General features: G+C 46.0%; 1 protein-coding gene across 2 annotated transcripts in view; it reads right to left on the reverse strand.

Annotated features, from left to right (window-relative positions):
• The window catches only part of KCNQ1 (potassium voltage-gated channel subfamily Q member 1), a 388,699-nt gene that overhangs the window by 178,377 nt on the left and 185,473 nt on the right, over nt 1–24,849 (reverse strand). For both annotated transcript variants that reach the window (XM_021676961.2, XM_021676962.2), the window contains exon 11: nt 8,140–8,260. In XM_021676961.2, the coding sequence (XP_021532636.1) occupies nt 8,140–8,260 (121 nt within the window). The remainder of the gene's footprint in view (nt 1–8,139; nt 8,261–24,849) is intronic.

Raw genomic sequence — 24,849 nt, forward strand, 5'->3', positions numbered from 1 at the left:
GGTACCTGTGACTGCCATGAGGCACAGTCCACTGATTCTGCCTCCAACCCCCTCCTCAGAGCAGAATAGTGAGTGCTAGGTTTCTGCCTGTACCTCCACGGGAGCCACAACAGCTCCTAAACCCCATTCCCAGAGGCTGAGGTTGTGGCTTGGGGACCTCTAGACTTCCCCTCCCTCCACCTGACTCCAGACTGTCCTGGAGCTTGGGACTTTTAGGCCTCTAAGCACATCTTATTAAGGACAGCAGCTGATAGCCATATGTTATAATCCCATTTGTATCCCATGGTAACTCATGACCTGGCAGTTTCAAAAGCTCTCAGGCCAAATAAGGAATGTCCCCACAGGATCTCCCATCATAAAGGGACATTTTATGCTGGCTAATATTTTCAGATATTTTCCCAAGTCAGGTATGTGACTGGATGCCTAATCCCATCTCCTCAAAGCCTTACACTAGTACTGTGAGATAGACCCCCAATATATACAAGAGGAAACTGAGGCTCATAGTGATTAGATGACTGCCACAGTGTCCTGTGGGCAGGATGAAATGACCCAAGCTGGCCAGGGCTCCCTGACAGACCTTGTCCCTGGATTCAGTGAACATACACCAACCGTCAGCTGATGAGGAATGAATCTGACAAGCTGTTCATGACCACCACACTGAAAACTATAGGGCAGGATAAAATACATGAAAGTCAACCTAAATAAACAAGGGACACAACATGCCATGGTTCAGGATCCCCAATACTATAAGGATATCCATTCTTCCATGCCCATCTAGAGTCTGCTGGACCTAGAGGAGGCTTTCCATGGCACTGGCGTATGTATGGCGAGGCAGAAACCCTACAAAAACAGCAAAGCCAGTGATGAGGAAGGAGAAGCAGCCAGAGCCAGCAAGTCCAGCTGTCAAAACTTGTTAGCAAATTCTACAGTGAGAATGAAGTGTGGCGCTGGTCACAAAGAACAACTTGAATCTGACCAGTGGCACCAAATAGGGTCCAGAAACGGAGCTGCATATAGCTAGTGAGCTGATTGTAAAGACACTGATATAGCAGGGTAGTGGGGAGAGGACGGGCCTTCCCATGCCGGGTGTTGAGCCAGACTGGATATCCAAGTAGGGGAAGAGTGGACCTTGACCTCAGCCTCCCATTGGAGACAAAAATCAAACCCAGATGGAGTGCAGATCTACATGGGGAAAGGTGGGCTAATAAGGCTTTAGAATAAACCAGAATATCTTTATGACCTTGGAGTAGTCAAAGTTTCTTAAATAGGACACAAACAGCCCTATCCAGAGAGGAAATGTTTGATTAACTGGACCACATGAAAATTAAGACCTTCTGTTCATCAAAAGACACCATCAAGAGAGGAAGAAGGCAGCCTGCAGAGGGGGAGGTGATATTTGCAATGTGCGTGTGTGTGTGTGTGTGTGTGTGTGTATGTATGTGTGTGCATCTCTCTGACAAATGACTCCAGAATATCTAAAGATAAATAGAACTATAAATCAATAAGAAAAGACTTCCCCAACATAAAACAGGCAGAAGATGTGGGAAATTTATACAGAATGATATATCTGACTAAATGATAACATGGGAAAGGATTCAACTTCATTAGTCGTCAGGTTACTGCAAATTAAAATCACCATTTGATGCTGCTAGACAGTCATCAGCATGGTTAAAAAGGCAGCAATGGAAAATGCCAAGTGTTAGGATGTGGAGCAGCCAGATGCTGCCCATGAGAATGAAAATTGGGATGACTGCTTTGGGAAACTGCTGGGCAGTATTCACTAAGAGTAAATATATGCCCACCCAGGACACTGCAGCTCCACACATAGGCATATATTCCCCAGAAACGCAACCCGATGCTCACCAAAAGCGTGTACAGAATATTCTTAAACAGCAACCTATACTAGAAACTGCCTGCTGGCCACAGGCAGTAGAATGGATGAATGATGTAGGCCATGCACACAGTGGAGTACTAGACAGCAAGGAGCACGAGGAAGCCCTGCTCCCTTCAGCCCCACAGAGAGGCTGCCAGACATCAAATTGAGTGAAGGACATTGGACACAAAGGTGTTATGAATTGCATGATTCCAACTGCATAAAGTTCAAATGTGGGCAAAGCTGGTCATAGCTGCTAGAAGTTAGGCTTGTGGTTAATCTCAAGGTGTCAGTGACAGGAAGTGGGAACCTGAGAAGCTTTCTGGGTGTTCTGTTGCTTCCTCTGGGTGCTGCACACATGGGTCCCAGAGACTGAAGATGCCTCCAGCTGTCTACTTGAGACCTGTGTACTAATCTGTGTGCGCGTCACCCTTTAACTAACAGTGTACTACCACCACCCTTTACCAGGGGAGCCCAGGTGAGCCTAATTAGAGAGATGGATAGCTTTGGCCTTCAGGACTGCTAGGCCCAGCACTATCCCACTCCCTCACTTAAGGGGCTATGGCTCTCAGACTTCCTGAGTAGGTCACCTCTGTACTTCATCCTCCAGATGCTCTGCAGTTTAGTCTCCCCTTTCAGGTCTAGGCAGAGCACACGAGATCTGCATGGGATGCCCCCCGCCCCCAGAAATGTCTCTATGACCATATCAGTGCAGTTGTGAAGTCCTGTGCCCTCCAGCCACCTCTATGGTGTAAATGTTCTTGCTGTCACATCCTGCAACACCACCCTCTTGGCTGAGGACCTGAGCAGCATCATGGCTGGGAGATCACAAGTGAAGAGGGCTGAGCCTGGCCAGAATACACTGGGCCAGGGTGATGTGGATGGCCCTTCCTTTGCAGAGGAAGCGAGAAGCATCACTGATTTCCTCTGGGCCATCCACCTAGACAGTGTGGCTCTCTCCCCATAGCAGCAGCCCTAGAAGACCAGCCGCTTCTTCCTCCCATGGTCAGATGGAGGACGTGAAGTTTGGAAAGGTTAGGGGGCCACGGGGGGCTGCCACAGCTGGGCTGATGCAGGCTGGGAGCCGGATTGAGGGCATCTGATTCCCAATCTCATCTCTTTCCCACTGAGCCATTATGCCTCGGTTTTAATTTAATTAGAAGAACATTTAATCCCCTCGTGCATTTCAGAGATGGGTTTGAGCCTGGCTGGTGCTATGTGGGGCTCTGACAGGGATCCTATGACTCACGTGGCCCTGCACAGCACTCCCAGGGGGCTTCCTTGGCACCTCATGCAGACAGACATGGTCTGGAGCTTTGCAGAAGACAGGACACTGGTCTAGAAAGACAAAATGGTCTCATCTGTTCTGTCAAGCCCCTCACTCGTCCTTCTGGACACTGGTCCCAGAATGGCCTCTCTGTCCTTTCCCACCAAAGTTTAAAGGGAGAAAAATATGATGAGGAGCTTAGGCATTCACAGAGCTGCAGTGCCTGGCACCTTGGGGTCTATGGGAGTGGGCCACAGTGGGCTCTGGATGTCTCCAAAATGTCCCAGGCAAAGCTGGTCCCATCAAAAGAGCTATCCCCCAGTCCATGGAGCCAAATTTGGGGCCACCCTTGTGACGTTTGCCCTTATTTCCAGACGGCACAGACTGGCCCTGTCCTTGCTGACAAATGCAGAATTCAGGAGACATTAGTAGTGATGTGGATGAAAGCCAGGCCACAGCGGCCTCGCTGGAAAAGAGCAACTTGAACGTTTTGGCGTGAGATTCTGCAGGGTCCGGGAGAAAGTTGAAGACATGGAAATTCTAATTAACACACGGGGCTGTTTTTGCTCAAGGATTTGCGAAGCTGTCATGTCGCAAGAGGCCAGGCAAGCACATGCTCTCCAGGGAGGTGCTCACAGTCACCTGGTGGGGGTCTCTGCAGCTTCTCCTATGCCTTCTTTCCACTCCCTCTGCCCAGCCTTGGGGCTCCTGGTCCTCCCCCATGCCCATCTCAATGGGCAGTGTGCTCCCTGAGTGTCCCCCTGGAGAGTAGGACTGAGGTGGTGTCTATTAGCCTCAAGCTGGGGTTTGCCCTTCTAAGATGTCAAAACAGAAGAGAGAGGGGGCCCTTCAGAGAAACCACACGACTGGGCTGGGCAGAGCCACAGGCTGTAAGGCTTATGGGCCTGTCTTCTTGGGCTAGCTGAGGTTTCCATGTGCAACCAGTGGGGCAGATGTGTGAATTCCAGGCCAGTCCTGGCTGGTCTGGCAGTTGGAGATGCAGTGCAACGGAGGATTTCACAAAAATGGTTGCAGCCTCCCAAGGCTACTGGAAGAAGCTCACCTAGGCCACACCTATACATGACCCCCAACTTCAGAGCTGCAGAACCTCAGGCCCCTAGCCCTGTGCCTCAGCACTGGTGCAATGTGTCTGCAGTCCTTGCTTCATCTCAGGCAGGGTTGAATGAGCGGCTGTCCTAGGGCTTCTCCATGCCTAGGGCTTTGGGGGTTCTGGGGAGGAAGAGACCAAGAGGGCTATACGTGCCCTGCTCCCTCCTTGCACCATATAATGGGCTTGAGGAATGGGTACTGAGGGGTTTGAGAGCCAAAGATGGACACAGTGGTGCAGCTGGAGTGTATCCTGGGGGCCTTTGCTGAGGCAGGGACAACTGAGCAGACGTTGGAAAGATGATTGGGAATCTGATGGCTGCAGATGGGTGACGGGTATTCTAGATGGCAGATCATCACATGCAAGGCACAGGGATGCACACAGGCATGGTGCCATCCCTTGGTGAGTGCCAGTGACCCTTGGTGAGCAGAGGACAGTGAGTGGGTCAGAATCCTGGCTCTTGGGCTCCTGGGCCCACTTACCACTGGAGGCCACAGAACTCATCTTGGTTCTTGGGGTTCAGGGCTCCTCTGCTATCATGAGGGTTCTCCCCAACTGCCCATGCAGACCTATAGTCTCTACTTCACACTTTTCCCTCGAAAGCCCTGTTACACGGTCTGGGTGGGAGACATGGGCTCAGGGAACTTGAGACTGTCAGGGGCTCTCTTGTGCCCCATTGAACCTGGGAAGACAGCTTCTGCCTGAAAGGTGTGTTCAAGGCTGAGTCCTGGCCGCCTAGAGCTGGCTGAGGGTCCTGAGCCTGAGCAGTTGGGCCCACCTATAGGCTGGGGTGCAGTGAAATCATTCTGTCTTGTGGATATCCCACGTCTCAGCTCACCATGGCTCCCTAGCTTGCATCAGGTCTGCGCACCCCTCACCCCACCTCTGGCTAACAGGCCCCTGAAAGAGGAGCTTCACCCAGCCCCAGGGACCTTCCCGTAATCAAGGCTGCAGTGACCTCACCTCTCTGGGGCCCCGCGGGTGGGGAGAGCTCAAGATGGAAACAAAATGTGTCTTTATTTATGTTTTTAATTTGAATTCTGGAACTGGTCCAGCATGGAAATACATTTAACATCAGTAAAATGCTGAAGAAAAATGGAAATGTTTTTTGGTAACTGCCTCCCACCCACTCTGCCCGCTGTGAGACCCCAGCATACATCCCTATCCCTCGCACACACCAGGGTGTGCGCCTCTCTTCCCAGTTCAGGATCCATGGGGCCAGGCTGCTTGCAGGAGCTTTGCTGCATCCCTGAGCAGCTGGAGGCGAGTTTAATTATTAGCATCAATCACTACTTGGGCTGTGAGGGAGGTAGAGGAATGTAGCCCCAGTGTGGGCAGAAGACCTGCACAGCCCCCACATCCCTGCCACCAGGCGGATTGGGCCCTGAGGAAATAGGGTGCCCACTGTTGCCAGCCTTCTCCCGAGATGGAATGTGGCCTCTATCCAGCCTGTAGCCCTGGAGGAGCCTGAGTTCCTAGGCCCTGACACTGTGTGTGCTCGCTCGCCCCTGCAGGCCTCTCTGGAGGGACCATACCCTGACTCCTGAGGATGCAGGAACTCAGCTCCCCTGAAGCCTGAGCCGTGAGTCTTCCCTGATGATAACACAGTGCCTCAAAGGTGGTCCCTTTGCAGCAGTCTCCTTGTTCTTCCCTCTCCACATCCCCTTTTCAGATCCCTCACCCCAAGCCCCATGCCTGGGCTCCTTCCTGGCTTCCCACGCTGGCTTATATCCAGCTGCCACTTTTGGAATAGTCTGCTCTGAGAGGCCTTGGTAAGTTCCGGGGCAGGGACCTGGTTGGGCGATGATGGAGTCTCTGATCTGTCTGGGCCCACTTGTCACTGGAGGCCATGGGAGTGCCAATCTGAAAAGGCTGCAGGACCTTGCTGAATGGTAATGTGCTAGACCCAAAGTGGGCAGAAAGCTTAGGGATGGGTGTTCAGGTCTCTGAGGCCCTGTCATTTTGGAGTGGAACAAGAAACAGCCCAGTGTCCTAGATGACACAGCTGCACTGGCTTGGGGTCAGCCCCAGGGCAGGTGGGTAACCTCTGGCTCCAGGAAGCTTGGCATGTGCTGATACCAGCACTGGCATCCCTCATCCCCATAGGGATGATTTACTGGGCAGCTGCAGGTTTGGCTGTGGTCCATGTAAGTGCCTGATCTCTCACCACCTTCACCTGCAGGGGCCTTGCAAGAACCAAAAGCTGGTAAGGCCTGGGTGCTCAGCTAGATGGACTGTGGGTGATGGCCCTGTCCTCCCAGTATGACTTTTTGCATGTCTGAAGGCTGGTCTGTGACCAAAAGAACCAAAGCAAGTGAGCTCTAACAGGAGGAACAAGCAGCCAGAAGGATGAGACGGGACAGGCTGAGTGGCCCAGTGTGGCCTGGGTGGCATCCGGGCCCAAACCCTGGAGTCTTTTGGGGTTCCCAGTCTACTCTTGGTTGTCCCCTCTCTGAGCAGGCACTGCCACCTGTATTGCACACAACACAAGCCACAAAACTCGAACACTGATTGCGTTAGGTGTCTCTCATGTCCAGGACTTGGTACAAGCCTTGGCCACACTATAAACCATCATTCTGCCTTCTGGTGCTAACCTATAGCTGGGCAGCCCATCTGGCTACCATCCCACTCAACCTCTGTTCCTGCCTTTTTACCCAGCTGGGAGGGACCCAGAAGCTCAGAGCCCTATTCTCAGGGTGTCCAGGACTAGTCATCCCTGCTTTCCAGTGACCTCCTGGCTCCCTTGGAGCCTCTTCACACCCTGCCAACCATGAGTTACTGCCAACCTCTCTGTGAACTGGGGGAGCCTGGAGAGAAGTAGACAAGTCCTGTCTCTTCATAATTACCCCTTGACACAGCCACTCCTTCCCTGGAGGTGGCCTCATTCTGGCTACCCAACCCTGCCAGTTCTCTTGGTTAAACTTGCAGCCGCCAGCACCATGGGTCCCAATTTCCTCAGTGATTTGCAAGGCCAAGCCTGCACCTGGCTGGCTGCAAAGGCAGGAGGCCCATGGCCTCACTACGACAAAGGCACACATGGCTCAGGACAACCTCCTGACCCCCAGAGAGTCCAGAGAACAAAACACCCTTTTGAAAAACGTCAGTAGAGAGAAGGAGAGTCCCAGCAAGTGACCCCCAGAAGGGCTGCGAGTGTCATTCACAGATCCTGACACAAAGACATTTATCAAGGGGAATCCCCAATGGGTTGGCAGCTAGAATGGGACTATGGCCAGAATGGGCCTGGTCTGTCCCACTGACCCCACTGCATGGCTGTCACTGCTGGGTGCCCCAGCTGGGAGCACTGAGTCACGTGTCGCAGGGGAATCACACCATGGCTGGGCACCGGGGATTGGCCTGGCCGTGGTGTGACGGCGGGGGAGGACGGGCATGCATCCCAGGCCAGCTGTGCCTCAGGGGAAGGCCAACTGGAAGGCGTGGAAAATCAGCCATTTCCTCCACCTGAAGGAGCCCCTGAGGACAGCAGCAGCAACTGGCAGACTGCACCCGGCATCTGCCCCATGGCTTTGGCCAGGGTTCCATGGGGAAATGCTAAAAAACAGTCGTCTCTTTTTTGGGGGGCAGGGGAGGGGGCTGGGAGAGAGAGAGAAAAACAATCTCAGACTCCAAAGCATGAAAACAAGTGGAAAATGATCAGTCTGGTTTTCCATAAGTCAAAACAAGAGGATCATGTTCCCAGACTTGGTGGGAAGTACCCTTGCTCTCCTCTCCTGCCTGGTGCCTGGGTGCTGAGGCCAGGCAGGCATCAAGTGGTGGGCACTAGGTTAGTAGATAGAACTCTGGCCAGAGAGCAAGGCTTCCCTAGCACCAAGGCTGACTCCTTGAGCCCCAGACCCCTCCAGCCCAGCCCTTCATGCACATATAGGCACTCACTGTGAGATGTGAGTGATGGGTGTCAGCAGCGTCTCCCCTTCCAGGTCCAGGTCCTCGGCAAAGCTGTTGGTTCTCATGAAGTGGGGCATGCTCACTTCCAGCAGTGTTGGGCTCTTCCTCACTGAGGAGAAAGTGTAGGGGACAGCACATTAGGCTTCCCACCCAACCTACCAGTGCTGTGGAGCAGGCCTGTGAACTCCCAGGGCCAAGTGAGGAGTGGAGCTCGTGCCTGGAAGCTCCAGCCCTGACAGTCCAGCTTACAGTGGGGTGTAGTAGAGTGGGTGAGTGTTTAAGATGGCTCTAAAGTGCTTGACACTCAGTGTTTGACGAAAGTAAAGGCCAGTGAATCCTCTTCAGAGTGGTAACTATGCCTGGGGCTGTGCTCAGGTGTCCAGGACTCTCCCCACCTCAGGTTCTAGGCCTCTTCCCATGTTCACAACTGACATTTGGGTTAAGAATAAAACAGGTGACAGGCACAGGCCTGGTAAGGGACAACAGCTCCCACCACCATACATTGTCACATTCATACATTGACAGAGCCGTGGGTCAGGAAAGATGGGGTGGTAGAACCTCTGACCCATGAAGGATGGCAAATCTGGGATGCGGGGGCAGCCACAGAACTCCTTTGTCAAAACACAATGCCACATCAACTAGTTGTACCCCCAGTGAGGCACAGGAGTCCCTCCAACAACAGCTGGCTTCACATTCAGATTCCTGGGCCCACCTCTGCAACTTTGACACAGGAGCTCAGGAGATGATCCTTATCACTCCCCACATTGTGTTCACACCATCAGTATTTGCTCCTGGCTTATGTTTCTCTTCATTTAAATATTTTATTGTAAAAGGATTAAGTATTCATCTGTGAGAAGTGGAATAATTCGAAGATTTGCAATGGCTTTCCTCCCCCAAGGTCATCAGTGTTAACCGTCAACTAGATTTCAAGCCCCCACCCCCTCTGCTCATCCAAGCAGCAGATGCCAGGTGGGAGTTGCTTTTATATACATGGGATGGCACTGTTCTTGTCACTCTGTTCCTGTCACTCTGTAGCATAAGTTCATCTCATTTTCTCTAGGTATATAGACATGGATTTAATTATCATTTTAGTAGTCACATGACAGTCCACAGTTTAGATTGGTCATACTTAACCATTCTGTATATCATGGACATTCAGGCTCTTATAATGTTAAGCTGGTTAATTATTCAGACTATGATGTCACATCCATCTTTATTCTTAAAAGTTGACATATTGGAACAGGGTGAGAGGGTGCCTCCTTAGTAATTTTAGTAAATGTTGCTGGATTGCTTTCTCAAGAAGTTGTATGTAGCAATTCAGGCTTCCCCAGCTTTCCCACATCCATGCCTGAATGAACTGTTGAATGAAGCCCAAATGAAGGCTGTCAGCATCTTTTGCAGGGACTACCAAGCATGGATGAAAACTGAGGCATTGCTGTCATTTCCATCTGTTTGAATGCCTTTTATGGGCTTGGTTTCTGGGTTTCCTCTTGCAGAATTGCCTGTTCATACCCTTTGCTCATTTTTGCTTGTCACTTTGTAGGAATTTTCTATATATTACAGACATTAACTCCTTGTTATATGAGGCACACATATCTTCCCCAGTCTATCTCTGTTTTGTTCACCTTAACTATGTTGCTTTTTATCATAGAAAAATGTTTTATGCTTTTAAAAAATGATACGTCTTTTGCTTTATAAAAAAGGAAGGTTTTCCCACATCAGTCATACAACTCTTTCCTAAGTTTATTCCTAATTTAACTGTTTGAATGTGTTGTATGTATATGTATGTGTGTGTGTGAAAGTTTTAATACATTTAGTATCTATGCCTGATGTGAGAGATGATCAACAATTAGAAAATGAAAATTTATACAACTTTACTACAAAAAATCTAAAATGAAACAAAACCATAAAATTTCTTGAGGAAAACATAAGAAAAAAATCTCCAGGACCTTGAATTTGGCAGTGAATTCTGAAATAACGAAACCAAAAGCTCCACTCGTAAGACAAAAAGAATCAACAAATTGGACTTTATCAAAATTAAAAGCTTTTGCTATGCAACAGACACTGTTAATGAGATGAAAAGACAAAGCACAGACTTGGAAAGAATATTTGCACATCACCTATCATGTCAAGGACTTGCACTCAGAATATATAAAGAATGCTTACAACTTGACGATAATAAAGTGAACCATCCAATTTTACAAATGGATTAGAAATAAGCACATGAAAAGATGCACAATTAACATAAATATGGAAATGCAAATTAGAACCACAATGAAATTCCATTAAAAAAAAAAAAATCAAAACCTGACAATACCAAGCACTCTTGAGGATGTGGAACACATAGAACTCTCGTATGTTGCTGGTGGGAATGCAAAATGGCACAGTGACTTTAGGAAATAGATTATCGCAATTTCTTAGAAAATTTAAACATACACATACCATGAGTCCTAGCAGTTCCTTTCCCACTCAAGTGAATTGAATTTTTATCTTAACAAAAACCTGTACATAAATGTGTATAGTAACTCTGCTCATAATTACCAAATAGTGGAAACAATGAAGATGTCCTTCAACAGGTGAATGGATAAACAAAATGTGGTAAATATTCATGCCATGGAATACCACCCACCAATAAAAAAGAAATGAACTAATGATTTATGCAACAACATGGATGAATCTCAGATGCATTTTGCTAAGCACTGAAAGAAGCCAGATGCAAAAGAATACATACAGAATCCCATTTATAGGATATTCTAGAAAAAATAAAACTACAGGGACATAAGACAGATCAATAGCTGCCAGTGGTTAGGGGAGAAGTACTTGACTTCAAAAGACTAACCCCAGGGTATTTTTAGGGGTATGGAACTGATTTGAATGATACTGGTTGTGGATACGTGATTCCAGGCATTTGTCAAAGCCCACAGAACTGAATCTCCAAGAGTGAATTTTACTGTACGCAAATTTAAAAAATTAACCTGGATGTTGGAGGACCCTACGATGGAAAGCACTCTGATGAGTGAATTCTTTGTGTGCTACAAACAAATGACATAGCAGTGAAAGGAAAGAAGGAAGAAGAGCTGGTCTATGTTGCTTTCAAAAACACTGTTTTGACTGGACACTTTATGGTTAAAGACAAAGTCTGTCATAAACAGTCTAACCTAGGAAGTAGATGTGCTTCACATACAAATTTGCTACATGTTCAATAGGGCTACAGAACTAAATGAACTGTAGGTAATGGGAGCCAGGTTTCTCACTGTCAGAGAAAAAGCTATAAATAAGTTGTGGGGGAAGGGGCAAGGATGAACTCATGGTTAGCTTTATATAGATACAGATATGTAAAGATGTGTGCATACTCAGGTTACATGTATACATATATTTTCCTAGCTCTGTCCACTGAGAGGAGATGGAAGCAGTGATACCCCAGTAGCCATGAGCATACCCCATGCATAGATCCAGGTTTTTTATTCATTCTGCAATAAAAAGAGCTAGGGCTCTCTGGATGAATGGACAATTCTAGGGCTAGGGCAGGGAAAATAAGAGATGAGTCTGAAGTATTGTCAGGTGCTAGAAGAGAAGGAAATGCTTAAAAATAAAAGGATAGGGGGACACATCAAAAGGACATATGAACCCACCAGTGGCCAAAGCTAGAACAATTTGAGCAACAAAAAAAAATGATAATATTGGATTATAACTCAAATACTCCTGAATCCACACTGATAAAATTAAATAAACAATTGGAGGAGAGGGACAAAATCTTCCTTTCAAAAGAATTCCAAATAAAAAATGTAGAAGGAATGAGGAAAATAGACGTACATCACAGTAATATTTGCTGCAGGAAAATGATCCATGAATGAATGCTAAAATTAGTTGGTGAACTTTGAGAAACTTCAAAGTTTCTTCTTCGAAATATGTTTTAATTGCTGTGGTAGTTTTAACACATATTTGAATATTTTTTTGATACTCTCCTGCAGGAGGTAGAGTTGAACCCCTCCCCCTTCCTGCCCCCTTGAGTGTGGGCTGTACTTAGTGACTCACTTGTAAAGACTAAACTATGGAAAGGGAAAAACAGCAATTCACTTACATTGGAGGAACCTGGCTGACACCACTTTAAACGAGTGGCTCGAGGATATTACCAGTGATAAACTATATTGATGTCATGTTCCACAATTAGGAAAATATCTCACCTCACTGGTGTTCTTGCCCTAAACCTATAACCCTGGTCTAGTCCTGAGAAAACACCAGACAAACCCAAACTGAGGGACACTGACACCTGACTGGTATTCTTCAAAAATGTCAAGTTAATGAAAAATAAGACAGAGAAGCCTGTCACCAATTGGAGATAACTTAGGAGACATGCTCAAGAAATGTAATGATAGATCCTAGATGGGATCCTGGAACAGAAAAAGGACATTAGTATTTGAACTGGGGAAATCCAAATAAATTAACAACTCTACCTTAATAGTGTTGTACCAATGTTAATTTCTTAGTTTTGGTCAATGTACCATGGTTATGTAAGATGCTAACATTAGGGGAAGCTGGTGAAAGGGATGTGGGGACTCAGTACTATTTTTCTCTTCTGTAAATCAAAAATGTGAGATAACCAGTGAAAAAAGAACCTGTTTACAACAGCACAAAGAATATTATATAACTAAAGATATGTAAGAACTCTGGAGAAAATGATAAAACTTCAATAAGAGACAATGAAGAAGACATAAATAAATGGAGAAATATGCCTTCATTCAATGACTAGAAGACTCAATAGATAATCTAAAAAGATTATCTCTAAATCTTAATAAATCTCTCCAAATCGTAATAAAAATCTCAAGGCTTCTGTGTGTGAACTTTGGCAAGCTGATTCTACTGATTTGGAAGTGCAAAAAGCCAAGAATTGATAATATTCTTGAAGAAGAACAGGTGGGAGAACTTGCCGTACTAAACATCAGTACTTCCTCCAAGGCAGTGGTCATTAAGGCAATGTGATGTTGACACAGGGAGAGACAAATAGACCAGTGGGACAGGATTGAGCATTGGGAAATAGCCCACACATGTATGGAAGCTTTCTGTGGATCAGAGGTGGCTTGCACATCTTGGGAAGAGGATGGACTTTTCAATCAAATTTTCAGGAGCAACTGAATATCCACACTAGCAAAACGTTAAGTTGGAACCTTAATTACTTCATGTCATATACCAAAAATTCATTCTTGTAATTCCAGGGGACTGAAGACCTAATTATGAAAAGCAACATTATAAAGGCCACATGATTAAATGTAGAAGAATATCCTAATGATGTCAGCATTAGGATGGTTTTCTTTCTTTTTTTTTTTTTTAAAGAAGCAATAACCTTAAGAGATAAGAATGCTTAATTTGACACTAGAGTTAAGACCCAGTCATCAAAAATACACCTTAAAGAGTGAAAAGACAGGGCCCACAAAATACAAAGGATTCCTACAAATCAATAGGAAAAATATAAATGACATAATAGAAAATGGACAGTAGACAAAGTAGCACATCACAAAAGAGGAATCCAAAGGGCTGATGAGTATGTGGAAAGGTGTTGCGCCTCACTAGCAATCAGAGAAATGTAAATAAACTCAGGAGCTCAGGGCCTGTGGGGGCCACTGGCAGCCTTCCAGCAGGAAACCACACAGACATTACTTAGTCACAGCCAGGAGAAGGGCTCAGAGTGAAAGGGCTCTGTGCCCATGACATCCTTAGACCAGGGAAGGACCCATAGACTTGAAGAATGTGCGCAAATTCAGAGACCCGCAGGTCTGGGACCGAGCAGAGGGATGTAACTGCTCCCATCTTAGAGATTTGGGGGCAGAGATTCAAGTATCCTGGGTTATATAATATAGTTGTCAAGTGACAGAGCTAAAACTTCATCCAGGATTCAATTAAAAAGAAACATATTTTGATGTTTGCATCATTTGTATGTAGAAGGAATGATGGAGCCGAGGCTAGAATGTTGAGTTGCTTTCTAAACACCCATGATGACAAGTGCCATCTCCAAAGCCTGAGGGCCAAGGGTGAGCTACCTGACTCCTGAGAAATATTTTACCCTGGTGTTTTAGGATATTAAAATGTGCACATCAGTTGGCTGATCAGGGTAGCTGGGATCTGCACCTGCCAGAGAGGAATGTGTGCTTTTTGGTTTCATCGTGGGAATGGCAAGGGGCAGAGAAGGGCCCCACAGGTTTGTTTTTCCAATTCAAAAGGAGAGGTTGTTGTCTGCTGGCTTGTATGGCAGAGACTGTGGGGCATGCTTTCTCCACCACGGAGGCAGTGACCAGAGCTGCCACCTTTTCTGTTTTCATCTGTGATCGTAGCCACGTCAGGCATCTAGGAGAGCAAGGAGGGGAGCTGATGGTGGGTGGGTGGAGATTCAGCTCTTTCCAGACACACTAGTGCTGCCTCTTTCAGGCCAGGACTTGAGGGCAAGTGCTGTGCCCTAACAGGTCGTGCTTGTCACCCCCACCTCTGAAGTGGGTATTTCACAGCCTGAACTCACAGCAGCAGAGAAGGTTGAGCCCATGATGTACTTGAAAGGGCTGGATATCCAGGCTCTGCAGGAGGTACCGGAGCAATGCCAGGTGCCCTTTGCTGAACTGTCTGGAGTGGCTGGCCCTGGGGACAAAGAGCACAGTATCCTGGTGACAATGAAGTCACACTTTCCTAAGACAGTCCCGGTTTTTGATGCTTTAATTCTTTGGCTGCCTTTGCTTTGTCAAGGCCAGGATCTGGGTCTAAATTTTCAGGGCAGAACAAAACAATTTTGTTTTCTAGGAAAATGGGAGGTCTGGGATGGCAAAGGCAGCCTTGGGCGTGGCAACTACCCCAGCTGGGGATGCTGGCTGCCAAGTCTCACCCTGTCAAGAGAACAGGAATAAAACTCAGCACAGCATCTTCCTTTCTAGTCAGTTGTCCTGATCAGTAGGGGAATTTGAATTTAATTTTTTAAAAAATACAAGCATAGAAAAAAGACTAGAAGGAAACAGATCCAAATGTTAACTTGTTTGTCTTTGGGTGATTTTAATTTTCTTCCTTATTGTGTCTATATTTTCTATTTTGGATGATACTTCTCCAAGTCAAGAAACAACAATTTGTGGAAGTCTCCTATATCTGTGCCTTGCTCTCTGGCCCATGACCCTGTACATCTTATCCTAGGGTTACCAGAATATGTTCCTCCTCCTGGCCTGGAGCTGCCCATGAGGCTACATAGAGCTCTCCTACCATGAAGGTCTTTGAGGCTTTCTGTTCCCAAGAAATTCTGATCTCACTTCCTCTGCTCTCTCATTGAGCCTCCGACCCCCTTCTTGCCCAGATTAGGTCAGCATTCAAGCCCCAAGTCCAATTTATGACAAAGCTCAAAGCTCCAGCCCATCCCTGCTGCCCTCTGCCCTCAAGAGACTCCAGTGTCTGGGCCCTTCCTGGTAACTTCACCTAGCCACTCACCCCCTACCCTTCCCCTCCTGATTGATTAAAATCCTGCCTAATCTCCCAGGTGTAACCCAAGCTTTCCACGGCCCCAGAGATTGCTCCCTCCCCTGTATAGCTGCAGGGCTTATGTGTGCCTGGCCTTGAGCATGGAAACTTTGCCTTCTGCCTCACCCATATCTCTCCAGGATTTGGCACAGGCGAGTTCCCTGAGCCAGCCTACTTCACAGGGATGAACAGACGCTCTCCCTATCCTTCGCAAGTAGAAGCCTCCTCCCTGGCCCCCTCAAGAAATCTCCCCCTCTCTGGATTCACCAAAGCCCTGTGGATCCTGCACTCTGAAGGAGAAGCCCTCCCCAGGGGCATCCGGACAGCTGCAGCCAGGCCCTGCGTGACATTGCTGAGCCACAGCCTGTGCCAGCTGCCCATGCCCGGCTCATAGACCCTGAGCCAGAGTGGCCCCGCCACCACCTGTGTCTCCACTCAGAGGCGAGAAGTAAGGGACATGGACGGAAAGTGTAAAAGCCATTCCCACAACAGCTGCCAGGAACAAGGCGAGAAATGGAGTGAAAATGTATATTCACAGCTGGCACCCAGTTCCGCTTAGGAAAATACCTTGCTTGAGTGGACACCTGTTGTTTTTGCCTGCCCAGCAGCCAGGCCTGGCTTCTGGGAACAGCTTCTCAAATCTTCCTTTGGGGGCTCCTCTTTTCCCACTCCTAGTGTGCAGTGTTTAGGTACCCTCTGGCCATCCCCAAAGGGATCCTTGTAGACCTTGCCTCAGCCATTGGAGGTATAGTTGCAGGTCCAAGGATGGCTTGTACCCCAGCTGAGGCCAATAGGAACTTGGCCTTAGATTCTGGCAGGAATCCTGGGGAGAGATGACCTCATTCTGCTGGGTTTCCTTAGCTGTTGAATGCAAGCTGGTGGCCATTTTGCCCCTTTTAGAAAGTAGCTGCCTAAGGATACAGCCATCTCGTAGAGCCAATGATAGAGAGCAAGGGAAAGGGAGAACAAAAGGGAACAGGGAGGGAGAAGGGGAGTGTAAGGGGGAGAGAGCAAGTGAGCAAGATCATCTCAGCTCTGGGGTCCAGCTGTGTCTGAAACAGCTGGGTCCAGCTGTGTGAGCCAAAAAAATGTCCCTTTTGTGCTTAAGCTTGTTTGAGTTGGGGTTCCATCATTTGTTACCAAGAGAGTCTTCAGGAATGTGCATGACAAACTTGGGGGTGAGGTGTGAACCTAAGGACATGGGCTTGGGGGCAATCAATGTTACAAAATAGCTGAACTGCTCTGCACTGCTGCCACTAGTTTTCAGGGCAGAGGGCAGGGAAAAGGCTTGTGGGAAAGAAGCTGGCATGAGGCCGAGGCCCTTGCCCTGGCCCTAACCCTGCAACGGCACAGAGAACTCTCCAAAAGGGACTTAAGGTGGGTCATTGGTTTTCTACTGCTGTGATGTAAGTCCTCATCTCCCGAAACCTTCAGTGAGCCCCTCTCCACACCCTGCTGTAGAAGGATGTTTGGAGCAAATTATGGAACATGTTGGATCTCACATTGGATCAAAGATGTGCAAAATAGATTTGCCTTGAGCACACGGTGATGTGACACAGTCAGAGATGACTTTGGGAATCCTGAGAAATCCCAGGGAGGATGCTGGGCTTATCAACAACCATGTTTTGGATATTGAGGAGCACCCCCCACACCCTAGACACTTTTCCTTAGAATGAGGATAGCAGGCCTCAGCACACACAAACCTCAGAGTGAACAGAAATGGCTCTGCAGGCCCAGGGGTGGGGTCTGAGTAGCGGGGGCGCTAAGACAACTTTCAGGCAATGACAGAGCCAGGACAGGGTCAACTCTGAGTGTGAGTGAGCCCAGGAAATGGAAAGAAAGCAACACAGCCACCCACACAACTAAAATTGACCCACCCGGGTCTCCATGCTGCAGGAAGTCACTGTCTAGGTCTCCCAAGACACATTTTCAGGGGAAGGTTCCAGGCAGCAAGAGCAGCCCTAGGAAACTTTAATATACAATGGAATCTGGGTTAAGCACTATCTTCTCCAAGAGTTGAGCTCACAGGACATTCCCCAGAAACCTCTGGAGAGGTGGGGAGGAAAGTTTCTGGAGGTCTTTGGATGAAGAAAACAAAAAAGTGGCCTTGATTTTCAAGGCAAAATTACACAGGAAGAAAAAAATGTTTTTAATCTAATTAAGAGCGATCTTTTCACCTTCATCACAACATCGCGGAAATGTGCCAGTTCTTAACTTCACACAATAATCAAAGCAATTAGTGAGGGAGAAGCCTTGGAAACCGGTGCAGATGTTCTCAGAATGTTAAATGGGGAAATGAGTTGCAGGCCTCATTCTCAGCATCCGGCTCCAGGCCCTGGCTACCAAATCCAGACATCTGCTGGGGCCCCACCCCCAGGCCCCGAGGGCGCGGGCTGGAGAAACACAGGTCCCTTCCCAGGCCACCTCCCAGACAGGCCAGATCCGGGGGTGAGAGGCTCCCCATAGCTTCTCAAGTTGGAGCCTGGACACAGTCACAGCCACCCCAGAACTGGGGGGAGGCTCAACGTCAAAATTATGTTAACAACTGATGTCAAAAGTAATCAACGCAGCTTGGCTCCCCCACCGCTGCTGGCTGCAGCAGGGCTGTGAGTAGGAGAGCAAGGGGCCCCAGGAGACCTCTCGGCTATGACCCCCTCAACCTGAACACTACTTCAAGAAAAGATGTGGTGGCATCTGTCTGGTATCGTCCTGTGGGCTCCATTCCAATGCTAATGGACACTTAAGGGGCCCAGGAATCAAAATGGTCAATAGTTGAGGAATTTCCAGTAATCAGAGAAAACGTATAGAAATGAGGATGATGCTTACTTAGGAAATGGCCTATTACAGGGAACAAACAGAGGGTCATATGGCTAATGTCAGCTAGCTGTGGGAGAAACAGGAGACTCCAGGTGAGGCAGGCAGATCAGCAAACCTTGGAGGCCCTGCTATATGGCAGGCACTGGAGATACGGAGGTAAAGAACACAATATTTACGTTCTGAAGGTTGGACACAGGTAGCATAGGGGCCCCACTCATATGCCCTTAGCATTCATGTTCTCCACACTGACGGCATCTTAATGCAAGCCCACCTGATATTTTCATAAGTACTACCTCTGATTTCAGGGACTTGCTTAGCTGCACACAGGGCAGGCCAAAGGAATGGAAAGTGAGCTGTCACAGGGGCAGCACTCACTAGTGACAGATAAATAGCCCAGCTCTCAGCTGCTTGTAGAACTCTGAGGAGTGTTCTGTGCAGCCTTTCAGCTGCCCACCATGAAGCTCTTTCTCAATAAGTGACCAGCATAAGGATTCCTGAATTAAGCTCTGTGTGCTGTGAGACTGACACAAGACAGTGTGACAGGAAGCTGTCAGAACATTCAAGTAGGGAAGCAGCAAGATCCACTTTACATTTAAAGAACTCCCTTGAGCTGCTGTGTGAAGAATGGAAGCAAGAGTGGAAAGTGAGAGATCAGTAACGAGGTAAGGACAGTAATGTAGGCAGAGAAATGGTGGTGGTTTTAACCAGAGGGATAGTTGGAGAGAAGACTATCCAGAGTGGGCAAATCCAGAAAGTTGATAAGACATACTAGTAGATTAGATAGGGGCACTAAGAAAAAAGGATAATTTAAAAGACTTTAAGCCAGGCTTGGAGCAGAATAGCATGCTGCTCTCCATCCCCTCTAACTATAAATCATCTCACTTATCCTCCCCCAAAAGCATAAAATCAATAAGTGCAAATAAAATCACATGACCCATGTTGGTGGCAGCATTAGGAGAAAGAATACCTTCAAATTATCTGTGAGTAGCAAAGTGAACCAAATTCCAATGACATTCTAGTTCCCTGCCCAGCACTGTGAAACTGTACATGCAGAATCAGAGAGAAGATGCTTAAAATGTGTTGTCAAAAAGTTTGAGCGTAGTTAGCAACATCAGCAAAAATAGAGGAGTAAGTACCTCTAAGGAGCCTTCTTGCCGTCACAAAGAAGCTAAACACTAAGCAAGCCTAAGCCACTGGTGCACTTGCAGATATCACTGATGTTGATTATAATCTAAATAACTGTAGAGACACTGCACTTCTGCACTGAACCAGAACCAAAGCCAAAGCACCCTACCCAAATGATACTACAGACGCATGTACAGGAAAAAGTCTTTATTGAGGTTACTCCATAAAATTGGAAGTGTCTGTTACTCCAGATATGCACATATCAATTTGGGAACAAAAATGGGGGGGGGGAAGAAAACACGACTTGCCAAAAAATCACAATACTTCTCCAATAACAGACTCCAAAGTAAAGGAAATCTTAAAGAAACCCAATGAGATAAAAGAGAACACAAGTAGACAGTACAAAGATATCAGGAAAACAATTCATGATGTAAATGGGAAATTCATCAAAGAGATACCATGAAAAAGAACCAGACAGCATTCTTGGAAGTGACAAATTAAATGAACAAAATTAAAAATACAATTGAAAGCTTCAAAAGCAGGCTAAATCAAGCAGAAGAAATAATTTCTAAATTTGAAGACAGGTGTTTTGAAAGAAACCAGACAGATTTAAATAAATAAATAAAAGAATGAAGAAAGCCTGTGTGACATATGAGACACACCAAGCTAACAATATTTCACATTTTGGGAGTTCCAGAAGGAGAATTGATGGGATAAGGACCAGAAAATTGATTTAATAAGATAATATCTGAAAACTGCCAAAGTTTTGGGAGAGAAAAAGACCAACAGATAAAGGAAGCTCACAAGTCCCTAAATAGATTCAACCCTAAAAGGGTCTCTCTGAGGCACATTTTCATCAAACTGTAAAAAATCAAAGAGAATTCTAAAAACACCCAGAGAGAAGCATGAAGTCACATATAAGGGAATCAACAGTAGACTAACAGATTTCTCAGCAGAAACCTTCTGGGCTACGAAGGAATTGGATGCCATTTAAAAATGCCAAAGAGCGGGGAAATCCCACAACATTACTAGCCACATATACTACACCCAGCAAAGCTATCCTTCAGAAATGAAGTAGAATGAGGGAAGAAATTTTGCTTCCCTTAGACAAGCAAAAACTGAGAGAATTCATTACTACCAAATCAGCCCTACAAGAAATGCTTAAGGGAGTGCTACATCTGGAAGTAGGAGGATGATATCTACCATAATGAAAATATAAAAGCATAAAACTGACTAGTAGAGCAGAAACACAAATCAGAAAGGGAAAGGAATAAAAGATTATCACTACAGATAACCATAAAATTGCAAAAAAAATGAGAGAAGGAAACAAAGGTATACAAAACAATCAGAAAACAATAAAACAGGAGTAAGTCCTCACCTATTGATAACAATCTTGAATGTAGGTAATTTAAATTTCCCAAATCAAAAATAGATACTGGCTAAATGAATTAAAAAAATAAAGCCCAATTACATGCTGCCTACAAGAAACTGACTTCTCCTGTAAAGACACCCATAGACTTTAAGGGAATGGATGGAAGAAAATATTCTACACAGATAGACACCAAAAACATGCAGGAGTAGAAAAAAAGTACTAAGTCAAAAAATAATAATAATAATAATGGAGGTCATCATATAATGATAAATGATAAATGGTTCAATTCAGCACAAAGATGAAGATGTAACAATTATATATACAACCAACAACACTGGAGTACCCAGACATATTAAACAAATATTATTACTGCTAAAGAAATAGACCCAAAAACAATAATAATGAGGGATGTGAACACTTCATATTCAGCATTGGACAGACATTTGGAAGGAAAAATATCAGCAAAGAAATATTGGATTTAAACTACATAGATCAAATGGACCTAAAAAATTTACACATTTCATTCACAGATGCAGAATACACATTCTTCGTTAGCACATAGAACATTCTCCAGGATACTCCATATCTTAGGACACAAAACAAGTCTCAAAAAAGTTTTGCAAATCAGAATCACATTAAGTATCTTCTCAGATCACAATGGAATACGACTAGAAATCAATAACAAGAGGAACTTATGAAATTGAGCAGATACATGGAAATCAAACTACGTTCCTGAATGATCATTGTGTCAATGAAGAAATTGATTTAAACATTTAAAAATTGTTTGAAACAAGTGAAAATAGAAATACAATATACAGAAATGTATAGGGTACAACAAAAATAAGTGCTATGAGGGACATTTATTTCAATAAACACCCACATCAACAAGGTAGAAAGATTTAAAACAAATAAACTTATAAATGCATCTCAAGGAACTAGAAAAACAAGAACAAACGAAACTTAGAAGGAAATAAATAATAAAGATCAGAGCAGATCTAAATGAAATGGAGATTAAAAAAAGATGAGTGAAATTAGTTCTTTGTTTTTGTTTTTTTTTCCCCTGAGACAGGGTCTTGTTCTGTCACCCAGGCTAGAATGCAGTGGTGTGATCTTGGCTCACTGTAACCTCTGCCTCCTGGGCTCAGGCAATCCCTCCATCTCAGCTTCTAAGTAGCTGAGACTACAGATGTGCAGCACCACACCTGGCTATTTTTTTTGTATTTTTTTCTTTTTATAGATATGGGGGTTTGCCATGTTGCTCAGGCTGGTCTCAAACTCCTGGACTCAAGTGATCAGCCTACCTTGGCCTTCCAAAATTCTGTGTTTACAGGTGTGAGTCAACAAACCCAGCCAAAAAGTTGACTTTGAAAAGAGAAAATCAATAAACCATTAGCTAGACTAAGAAGACCCAAATAAAATCAGAAATGAGAAAGGAGACGTTACAATGGGCAGCACAGAAATGCAAAAGATTATTAGTGACTATTATGAACAACTATATGTCAACAATGAGAAAACCTAGAGGAAACAGATAAATTCCTGGACATATATAACCTCCCAAGATTGAACCAGGCAGAAAACAAAGACTGGACAGAGCAATAACAAGGAATGAGATTGAATCAGTAATAAAGTCTCCCAGTGTTTCCCAGGAAAGAAAACCACAGGGTTGCATGGGTTTACTGGTGAATTCTTCCAATTTTTTGAAGAACATGAATTCTCAGTCGATTCTGAGACTCTCAGGTGAGTTAGGAATTCTCCCTAACTCTGTAAGGCAAGCAGTATCTTGATACCAAAACCAGATAAGGACACAACAACACCAAAAAAAGAAAACTACAGGCCAATCTCCCTGATGAACATAGATGCAGAATCCTCAGAAGCAAAACAACAAAAAACTAGCAGTCTGAATCCAATAGGACATAAAAAAGGTAATACACCATTATCAAGATTGTTGGCAAGATGGCTGAATAGGAACAGCTCCAGTGTGCAGCTCCCAGTGAGACTGACAAAGAAGTTGAGTGATTTCTGCATTTCCAACTGAGGTACCTGGTTCATCTCATTGGGAATTGTTAGACAGTGGGTGCAGCCCAAGGAGGGCAAGCTGAAGCAGGGTGGGGTGTTGCCTCACCTGGGAAGCTCAAGGGGTCGGTAAACTCCCTCTCCTAGCCAAGGTAAGCCATTAGGGTCTGTACCCTGCACTTCGGCCTGGATACTATGCTCTTTCCATGGTCTTCACAACCCACAGACCAGGAGATTCTTCCCTCCAGTACCTACGCCAACATCAGGGGCCTGGGTTCCCAGCACAAGCTGGGCAGCCATTTGGGCTGACACCGAGCTAGCTGCAGATTTTTTTTTTCATACCCCAGTGGCATCTGGAACACCGGTGAGACAAACATTTACTCCCCTGGAAAGGGGGCTGAAGCCAGGGAGCCAAGTGGTCTGGCTTGCTGGGTCCCACCCCCACAGAGACAAGCAAGCTAAGATCCACTGGCTTGAAATTCTCACAGCCAGCACAGCAGTCTGAGCTTAACCTGGGATGTGCGAATTTGGTGGGGAGAGGGTTGTCTGCCATTGCTGAGGCTCAGGTGGGTGGTTTTAATCTTACAGTGTAAACAAAGCCATCGGGAAGTTTGAAGTGGGCAGAGCCCACCACAGCTCAGCAAGGCAGCTGCAGGCAGACTGTCTCACTAGATTCCCTCCTTGCTGGTCAGGGCATCTATGAAAAAAGGCAGCAGCCCATCAGGGACATATAAATAAAGCCCCTATCTTCCTGGGATAGAGCATCTGGGAAAAGGGGTGGTTGTGGGAACAGCTTCAATAGACTTAAACTCTCTGCCTGGCAGCTCTGAAGAGAGCAGCAGATCTCCCAGTATAGTGTTCAAGTTCTGATAAGGGACAGACTGCCTCCTCAAGTGGATCCTTGACACCTGCATATCCTGACTGGGAGACACCTCCCAGTAGGGGCTGACAGACACCTCATACAGGAGAGCTCTGCTGGCATCTGGCAGGTACCACTCTGGGGTGAAGCTACCAGAGGAAGGAACAGGCAGCAATATTTCCTGTTCTGCAGCCTCTGCCAGTGATACCCACGCAAGCAGGGTCTGGAGTGAAACTCCAGCAAACTCCAGCACACCAGCAGAGGGACCTGACTGTTGGAAGGAAAACTAACAAACAGAAAGGAACAGTTTCAACATCAACAAAAAAAGTCCACTTGGAGACCCCATCCAAAGGTCACCGACTTCAGAGACCTAAAGTAGATAAATCCATGAAGTTTGGGAGAAACTAGTGCTAAAAGGCTGAAAATTCCAAAAACGACAATGCTTCTTCTCCTCCAAGGAATCACAACTCCTCATCAGCAAAGGAACAAAATTGGATGGAGAATGAGTTTGATGAACTGACAGAAGCAGGCCTCAGAAGGTGGGTTAATAACAAACTCCTCTGAGCTAAAGGAGCATGTTCTAACCCAATGCAAGAAAGCTAAGAACCTCAAAGAAGGTTAAACGAATTGCTAACTACAATAACCAGTTAGAGAACACAAATGACCTGATGGAGCTGAAAAACACAGCACGAGAACTTTGTGAAGTATACACAAGTTTCAATAGCTGAACTGATCAAGCAGAAGAAAGGAATCAGAGATTGAAGATCAACTCAATGAAATAAAGTAAGAAGATTAGAGAAAAAAGTGAAAAGAAATTAACAAAGCCTCCAAGAAATATGGAATTATGTGAAAGACCAAGTCTATGTTTGATTGGTGTACCTGAAAATGATGGGGAGAATGAAACCAAGTTGGAAAACACTCTTCAGGGTATTATCCAGGAGAACTTCCCCAACCTAGCAAGGCAGGCCAACATTCAAAGTCAGGAAATAAAGAGAACACCATAAAGTTACTCCTCAAGAAGAGCAAGCCC

This window comes from Aotus nancymaae, unplaced genomic scaffold (genome assembly GCF_030222135.1).
Source record: "Aotus nancymaae isolate 86718 unplaced genomic scaffold, 86718_ANA_hifiasm-v0.15.2.pri h1tg000106l, whole genome shotgun sequence".
Classification (NCBI taxonomy): Eukaryota; Metazoa; Chordata; class Mammalia; order Primates; family Aotidae; genus Aotus; species Aotus nancymaae.